The sequence below is a fragment of the Mixophyes fleayi genome, chromosome 7 (genome assembly GCF_038048845.1).
Source record: "Mixophyes fleayi isolate aMixFle1 chromosome 7, aMixFle1.hap1, whole genome shotgun sequence".
In the NCBI taxonomy this organism is placed as follows: Eukaryota; Metazoa; Chordata; class Amphibia; order Anura; family Limnodynastidae; genus Mixophyes; species Mixophyes fleayi.
Window position 1 is genome coordinate 95050139 of NC_134408.1, and position 9536 is coordinate 95059674.

At 38.9% G+C, this 9536-nt stretch overlaps 1 protein-coding gene across 1 annotated transcript in view; it reads left to right on the forward strand.

The window, feature by feature from the left end:
• Positions 1–9075, forward strand: part of ALS2 (alsin Rho guanine nucleotide exchange factor ALS2) — a 101342-nt gene extending 92267 nt beyond the window's left edge. The window contains exons 33-34 of the mRNA XM_075180143.1: positions 1–66; positions 5156–9075. The exon at positions 1–66 is cut by the window's left edge and continues 31 nt beyond it. Of these exons, the coding sequence (XP_075036244.1) occupies positions 1–66; positions 5156–5194 (105 nt within the window). The 3' untranslated portion in view covers positions 5195–9075. The remainder of the gene's footprint in view (positions 67–5155) is intronic.
• Positions 9076–9536: the final 461 nt, after the last annotated feature.

Below are 9536 nucleotides of genomic sequence, written 5' to 3' on the forward strand. Positions count from 1 at the left end.
ATAGAAGATCTGATGGATCCATATCTACAGCATGGAGAACAAGGGATTATGTTTACTACGTTGAAGGTGAAAAATAATGCCGATTTGTAGTCGTTTAGATATTTTTAAATTTGCATGTCTAACAATTGGCCATAGACCATTTATGGCAAATGGTGAGTCACAGAATAATTCTCTAACAAATTCTGCACTTCTAGTAATGAATGTTTATTGTCTATATTAAATAAAAAAATGTATTGTGTAAATTAGGCTTGGGAAAAGTAATGCCAAGGCCAACTTTAAAGGGCTATCTTAGGGGGCTCATCGGAGACACTTTAGATCCTTAATTGCACAAAACCTATTTGATATCACTTCATTTTTTTTAAAAACAAAAATATGGTCTATAGTGTAATAATTTGACTTACTCCTCATAACTTTATTTAAGAGTTATCAGATATTATGTAGAAAGTCACTAGTACGGTGGAGTACCAGTCATGACTCATATTTTAACTTTGTTGAAGTATAAAATATAATTAGTAGATAATGTGATGACACAGCTTACGGTAGTAAATTAAATAAAAATTAGTGATTTAGTTTCCACCCTAAGCTATGTTTAGTCACATAACTGACAAAGGTAAGCCAACCTGTATCTCTGCATACCCAGAGAGGGGTTTGCAACTTTTAGCCAAGTGTCATAGTCCATGGAGGGGCCCAGTTTGTGCCAGCTTCAGAAAATGAATCAATAAGCTACAGACGGGGCATGTCTAGAAATCCTCTGCATGTGGAAATAACATGAGGTGCATAAGGATGCTCAGCCGACATTTAGTTTACAATAGCCTAGTCCGCCCAGTATCCCCCTTTAGAACAAGCTAAATACTGCATCCCTGTAGACACTGTTATTTTCAGATGCGAAATGCATATGTGCGTCATGCCAGAATCGAGCGCATTGTACTGCAATTTGCAGTTTACAATTGACCCTTGCTACTCCAGTTAGTAGCAAGCTGTCAGTAGGTGATGATAATTGGGTGCATTCTTTCTTTAACATATCTGATAAAACTTTTTATTGTTTGTTGAAGAAGGGAGGTAAAAAAAATTATATCGCTGTTTAGAGGTAATTCATCAGAAAAGCTCAGGACAGTCCCCCAAAATCTGTCCTGCCAGAATCTGGAAAATTGTCAGAGTCCTACCTGTTCCTGCAGCTTTGACTAATTGTTGCTTGACAGATCCTGGTATGTCGGGACCAGGTTGGTAAAGAGATGGGTAGGGGCGGATTGGCCATGTAACCTACTGGGAAAAGTCCCGGTAGACCTCTTTTTAGAGGTTTTTTTTTTTGTTTTTGTTTTTTTGTAAAATGTGTTGTACTACCAGTGTGGTACTAGGTGCCACACACCTTAATGTGGCTGCTGATCCCTCTGCAGATCTGTCTCTCCCTCCTCCTATCTGTCGCTGCAGTCTCCTACACAGGTCACATGCGACGTGTGACATGACAGCTGCCGTGCCATGTGTGCAGTGAGAGGAGTCTGCAGAGGGAATAAGGTAAGTGTTGGTCTGCTAAAGTGTCTGTGTGTGAGGGAGGGGCTACTAAGGGGTGTGTAGAATAGGATTGGGGGCTACTAAAGGGTGTGTAGGATAGGAGTGGGGGCTGCTAAAGGGTGTGTAGGATAGGAGTGGGGGCTGCTAAAGGGTGTGTAGGATAGGAGTGGGGGCTGCTGAAGGGTGGAATGGGAGGGTCTTAATATATTATGTGATATGAGGTAAGGGAGGGGGCTCTCTTAATAGTTCATGGGTGGGAGGTAGGGTATTAATTGGTGGAGTTTAGGTTGGGGCTAATTAATGGTTGCTATTATTTGTGGGGTAATGGTGGGCCAGTTTCATTTAATACTGGGGCCTATTAAATTAATATGGAGTGAAGGGCCCTTTAATTTAATGCTGGGATGGTTTGGGGCTATTAATTGAATGTAGGGCTGAGTTTGGGTAGGAGAACTATTTATTAAATATGAATATTAATTATTTTGTGCCGTGATGTTTGTGGAAAATGGTTATATTAATCGTAAATGCTATGAATTTATTGCTGGGGCTGTTTGGAGGGAGGGAAATAGGCCTAATTATTAAATGTGGGTGATATTAAATAAATGCCAGGGATGGTTGGAGTTTTCTAAATTTCATGTACCCATTTTTCTTTTCTAAATAGGGCATCCGACATTCCAGGATCCAGACAAGCAGCAACTGATCCAGCAGCCACAGGTGGTGAAAGTGACAAGAACAGGTACGAGAGAGCAGGACAGTCTGCCAACTGTCCTGTATATGGTTGAGCAGTACAGAATTTCGGTGACTGTGTCGCTTAGGATTTGGTCCGACTGAAAGGACAGTTGGGAGGTATGTCCCACTCCACACTGTACTACTCGTGAAGGCAGAGCTGCGTGCACCTAAGAGTAGTGCACACAGTTTTGCCTGTTTATTTGTCATATATAATAACCCCCCTGTCTTAAGTGCCCCGGGCTCCCCGGAGCCTTATTCCAGCTCTAGCGATACTTTAGTGGTTCTCGCCTTGATTCCATTACCTGCCTTCTACCTTGCATTGGTCCCATTCTCAGATCACTTTGTTGAACATATGGCCAGCCTCCATTGCACTGACAATATCATTTATCTTGCCTCCTTTGCACTTTGTATATCACCAGCAAACCCTTGGAATAGCTTTCCCCATTACCTATGCCATTTTCTGTCTACCCTCCATACACTGTTAATTCAAACCACCCTCAATCACTGGGCACATTTAGGGCTCATACACAATTATTATAAAAGAAGTGTTTTCTTGCAGATGCTTGAAGCATTTTACCTTTCTGGTGATCGCACTGGATAGCCATTTATTATAAGGATTATTTTTTATGCAATTTTTGAAACACACAGTACACTTTTTTTATATATTAAAGAGAGATTTGACTGGTAGTTTACAGCTCATGATGTCAGGGAAAGATGCAACAGTGCGGTGAGGAGCTCATATGCTGCTCTGGCAGACTGATCAAATAGGATTCTGCCAACATGTTTCGTAATAGTTAAACTTATTAAACAAAGTCGGATATGTTTCTATGAAGGGAATTTTGAAAGGATGTGTTTGTGCTCAAACTTCTTTAGTTGCCCATTGAGACATAAACCAGTCCAGATAATGTAAACGGATTCATGTATTTTTATAGCACAGGACTGGGAGCTATTTCCCTGCTTTGCTTTAGAAATTACTCACTGTGTCTTAAGTCAGCACATCTAGGTTTTCCTAAATGTTACTACAGCCGAATTCCAGTAGTTCTAGATCCTGCCTACTTTTGTGTTGTCCCCACCTACAGTTGATTTGAACCCGTCCACATGAGGCCACTTCAAGAATTTTTTCCAGGGCCACTTTAAGTTCCCAATCCGCCTTTGGAGATGGGTACTATTCACCTCCTGGAAAGCAGAGCAACAAGTGAACTCTGTAAGCACTCTCCCCACAGCCAGCCACAAAATTAAATCTATAGCACCCACGTTTAATAATAAGGCCTTCTTTTCCCAAGCCAATCCAACAGTAAATGATATTCATATTTAATGAATAGGCCTATTTCTCCCCAACCAGCCCCATCATTAAATGACTATCATTTATGTTTAATTGATTTCCTTTTATATTCAAACAGCCCTGGCATTAAATAGGATAAAAACCACTAAGGGTAATTGGCGCACACTAGAGAATACTGGGGAATAGAATATTTGTGTCAAAATCGGGAATAAAGGAGACTAACTTGTCCGTTGCTGCAGACCCTAGGTGGATTGCACACAACCACCTGAATTAATAATGGAACAAAAATAGAAAAGGGCAGGGTCGCGCTACTGAGAAGTTAGATTGAAGATGAATAATTAGGAGCAATTAGCTCTACTGAAGATCTCCCAATAGAGGAGGCGAGACACTGTGAATTAATAGATCGTGTTTATTAAACTATATGTCATCTTACAAATCACGGCTAAAAACATAAACCACAATATGCAACACATATAATATAGCCAATATTAAAACATCAGTACTGAGGTAAATACCAAACAACCGCGGTGATAAAAAATGAAAATGAGTTGTATAGAAAAATGCTTAAATGCTCAGCCAAAAACAGTATATCCGATAATAATAAAAAAAAAGTCCAATAGCATATGATGTAGTAATAGTAAATCCCCAATTTTATGTTTGGGGCTAAAACTTGCCAATACTTCAGTGGGGATAAATTTATCCACTATGCGATCCACATATATAGTGTTAGTCCCGCAACAGACTTTCATGAATCACCGACACCTCAATGGTTCCAAATCCAATATCAAACAGGAACTGAGATACTCACACTACTGGGTCAGATCGAATTTACCCTCCGGAGAGATTCAGTGAAGCACCAAGCGGACTTCGTGTGCAGCCTAAGCTGTATACTCCCAGTGTAGATCACCGATGTCTAGCGCACTGATGCGCAGCAACAGAAGCAACGTTGTTAAAGCCTTATGATGGAACTTCACGCTCCGGTGATAGACCGTAGAAAGGCAGTTCTCAATTCAGACTGGTGATGGCATGGGATCGGGTCTCAGGTAGGAAGCAAGGGGCAATCGATAGAGCAAACAGCAGACCCAGCTGATGCGTTTCGTGCAGTTGACTGGCACTTTCTCAAGGCTCTGAGAAAGTGCCAGTCAACGGCACGAAACGCGTCAAATACTGTTTTTCGTAGGTAACTTACTATAATGGTAAAACTGGATGTTTGGGAGCTTTGACTTTCCATTTTTAAGTTTCATGCAGTTCAGGGGCTTGGCTCTTAATGTAGTAAAATTTGATTAACTCTAGGGTTTCAAATGTCTATTTAAATTAAATCTAACTGCAGTATGTTCTGATAGATAAATACGAGCATTTGTTTATAGACAGCAAGTTTTCCAGTATGCTGTTGGAGGATTTACTCACCGTTTGTATTGTGGAGCTTATTGTTAGTTAATGACAAATAGCATCTGTGTTTAATGGACAGTGTAGTGGTTAAAACAATAGCTTGACAAACATTATAGGGAGTTTCCCTATATGGAAACTGCTTAGACTTTCTTGATGTCTGTTCAACACGAACAGCAGGTGATCCCATATAAACATAATATATATCCATTCATTTGGTATAACCCCACTTGTGGTTTTGTTTTATGATAGGCGTGCTATTACCAAATCCAACATGAAAAACTCCACTAGACGTTGCCAGAAGCCATGAACAGTGAGCTGAAGTCGCAGATTTACTGACAATGTCTCAGAATATGGCTGGAATCCGAACACAGTATATTATGGTATATCTATTGTTGCTGCGTGTGGACAGATGACATGGAAGATATTACACTGAGATGCTTTTTGGTGCTGAACAAATTGTTTTAAATTATATGAGGAAGCAGCTGAAGAATCTGGCTCAGACATCCGTCTTGTTTCTATTACTGCTTCTTTAGGAGGAAAGTACGATTCAAAATATAAGTCATCGTTGCAGCATGAACTTACTCCTACAGAGATCTCTGTCTGTTTTTACTCCTACAGAGACTGTCTATGAATTCAAGAGATCATAACCTGCTTCTTAAAAGCAATTTTGGATTGCAGCATAAGTGCTGGTGTGCTGCAGCATTAACTACGCTTGCATCCGCAGACCGTGTTATCCCAGCGGATTGATGTGCCAGAAAACTGTACACCAATTTTGTGAACAATTTTGATATCCTTGTTTTATTCTAATGTTTAAACAAAATTTCACTTTTCCCCCTTTTTGTCTGTAGGGGATTGGAATCTATTAAATACAATGTAATATAATAACATACAATGTAATATACAATACAATGTAATATAACAACATATATTCCTCCTTTTCATCCTGCTGATTAGGAGTCTTAAACTGGTGACACCCTTTGTTGGCCAGTGGCCTGTTGAGACCAGATTGGCCTGAAATCACCACAAGTGGAGATTAACCAAAGAGGCAAAGAACAATTGAAATCTGTCCAGTGACTTGGTGTGGTCATCTGCCAACCACCCAACCGGAGCCCTCAGCCCTATTGACCCTTTAGGAAACAATGCCCTAGTGCAGCACTGCTTGTCACCAGCCTGCCAGATGCACTTACTAGTTTGAGGGGCATTTTCTCAAGATGCCCTACAAACTGCAGATAGGTCCTTGAATAAAGCGTCTGCAGGGATGTGTTAAACATGTAAATTGCATTGTATACTTGGCTCTGAAGTGTGTTTGATAAATAAGAATGGTAAAAGTATGATAAATATTGCTTAGTATTTACTGAAAAATGAACAGTTGTATGCAAACGTTTGGTCACCCCCTTGCCAAAGTGCATGTTTCCCGGACTTAAACAGGACATATTTCTGCAAATTTTAATGCACAGTGAGTTTTATTTGCTGAATTGAACAAAGTAAAAAATAAAATAAAACAGTGAATATGATGTGCACAGGTGTGAGCACTCTGTCAGTCAGTACACCTCCTATGGCAGAAATCATAGATTCCTTTCTGGGAGACAGCTTAGCTTCCTACTCTTCTAACTCATGAATATTATTGAATATCTGTGGAGAGCACATGCAAGATGTCCTAAGAATATTTGAGTCTGGAGACTGTAAATCCCATTCCAAAACTAATCATTCCTGTAATCATTTCATGGTTAAGTTTGAGGTACGTTTTTGGATCATAGTTTTGCTGACAACCTCTTTTCAGCTTCACCTTCTTCACTGACATTAGTTTCTAGGATTTGTTGATATTTTGTTGCATCAATTGTTTCTTCCATCCACACAATATTTCCTGCTGCTTTTGGCTGCCAGACAACCCCAAAACCTGATTGACCCACAGACTGAATGGTTGACAAAGTATTATTTTCTTCAATTGCTTCACCTTTTTTTCTCCAAATGTATCTTTTTTTGTGGGTTTTGTCCAAAATGCAGTGCCGTAACTAGGGCTGTGCGATAGGGGCGACCACCCAGGGCGCAACGCTGAAGGGGGCGGGCACAATTTAGGAATGTTTTAGGTTCATTTAGTTAAAATTGAGGGCAAGGGGGGCGGCATTTGTCTTTCTCGCCTCAGGCGCTAGAATTCTAAGTTACGGCTCATTTATGTTTAATCAGTCCACTGCACTTTGATCCAAAAAGATCTAAGTGTAGGTTTTCTTCAGATGGCGACTTGTGTGGTGGTGTCCTGGAAAGGTTTCCTTTTAAAAAATGTAGATAATTTGTACTGTGAACACCCTAATCCTGTGTCCCTTGCAGTGATACGCGGGCTCTGCTTTGCATATCTGACCTGTTTACAAGCGGTTCTATCAGAGATGTTCTTGGCCTCCAGATTTCTCCTGTCCTTCAGCAGGTTCCATTAATTTCTATTTGTTAATGATGTTTCAGACAGTAGGAAGTGAAAGCTGGAAGCATGTAGATATATTTTTATAGCCTTCCTCTCCCTATGTTATTGCCAGTCCTCAGTGAGCTGCTTTGTGAGCCCATGGTTGTTGAGAGCAAGCACAACAGCCTAAGAGGTTAGAAGGGTCAGAGTATTTCTTCAACTCTTGATTGGCCTTCACCTGGCTTAATTAAAGTCTTATCTTTTTCTTTTTTTTCCCAATTGGTAATTTCAGAAAATAAACAGTAATTGTGTATTAAAATGTGACAGATGTGTCCTGTTTAAGGGAAAAAAAATTAAACTCTGCAGGGTACAAACTTAGAGGTTCAGCGAAAAAAATAATTTGACCAGGGGTGCCCAAACTATTGCTTCCACCTGTATGTGTGCAAAACACCTGTGGGTAAATGTATGATCCTCCCGATTTCTACAAGTCGACGGAAATCGGCGACTTTGCATTGAAAATTTAAAGCGGCAATGGCTTGTCATCGCCGTTTTAAATTTTCACTACAAAGTCAACAATTTTCGCTGACTTGCAGAAATCGGAGGATCATACATTTACCCACAGGTGTTTAGATATCAAAATGTATTATGTGGCACTTTTCCTTATTTTTAAAAACAATCAATGAATCTGCAAAATGAGCTTAAAGATCTGAGCATTAAGCATTGGAAAAAAATGCACAACAATTTAATATTCAAGTTATTAAACATAACCTGGTATAAATATACAATCAAGAACATTGATATAGGATAAGGTCATGGGACCTCCACTGCCTTTTTAACCAGTGTTGTAATAGGCTATTTTTGGTCCACAATTCTCAAGTTATGTAGCAATTTTGCTGCTAAATTTCCCATGCAATTTGTACTTGCCATTTTGTAAACTTTAGACACACTTGTATCACGGGTTATCAGGAACTGACAATGTTTTCTGGAATTATTATTCCTACCATAGCTGTGGAGACGCAGGATACCTAAGCTGCCTTCAGATCACAACAGGTGACTGATAATAAGGTTGCAGGAAGCATACTTTTACCTGAACAGCCTCCCTCAGTTGATGTAGTTCAATAAAATTGCAGAACAAGCAAGAAAATAGTACATGTAATTATTCCCTCTGCAAACACTGCTCTTTTACCAGTGTGTTTCAGCTTAACAGTGTTGCTGTAACTGTAAATTGTGTTTTATAGTATCAATGATAAATTAAGCATATGGACATAGTTTGCGGTGTGCATATGTGGATCTTACAATTTTCCTAGACAGCAATAATTTGTGCTTTTAATAAGTTAAGAATGACACGTTAAAAAGAATAAGGTGACCACTCAAATAGTGAGAAATGTGTTTTTAACTAATCATAATTAAATCCATCACATTTAGAAATGTTGAGCGAAAAACTCACATTGGCAGCGATTAATATATTAACATTCTAGAGTATATTTATTTAATTCCAGAGAACAGCGGTATTTGTTGGTTTTATTCAGTTAAGAAAACTAAAAAACTGGGGAAAAAATCACAGTAGAAAAATGCATAGACAAAATACACCTAAGTTTTTTTTTCTATGATAGATGTAAATACAAACTACAGAATCTGACAAATTACTAAGTATTCCCTTGTAACTGGTTTTATATAAAGTGTTAATAATGAATTATCTTATTGTTATCTGTCTTACATGTTGTATAATGTAACTTGGGTTTTACTGACAATTTCCAATGAATTAAATGTTTTGTGTGTTTTTTAATTATAAGTCGTGTCCATTTTTCTTTTCCCCCTCTCTACTGAAAAGTTATGGGTTTTTTTCCTTGTCTTTCTTTGGATTACATTGGTTGTATATATGATTTTGAGCTTTTAGAATGTAAATGGAGGAAGGATGGGTGACCTACTGCCTTTTAGCAGTTCCAAAGTAGTTCAGTAATTGCGGGACTGCTGGAGGGCATCAAGCTGTGAGCTAATATCGGAGGTCATTTATTTATGTTAACATAATCTTTATTTAAAAGTATTTATGTGCATTGGCAGCCAAATGGAAATCACTTTTCAATCATCAATCTCGACTTTGAAGACGGACATGTAAAGCAATGGTGACTGCTTCTTTCACGGATTTTATATAACCCATTTACAAGGATTTTATTTTTCTGCAAAATTGTAAGATTATTTATTAATTTATAAGTCGCCACAGATTCCTTTGTGTCGGAT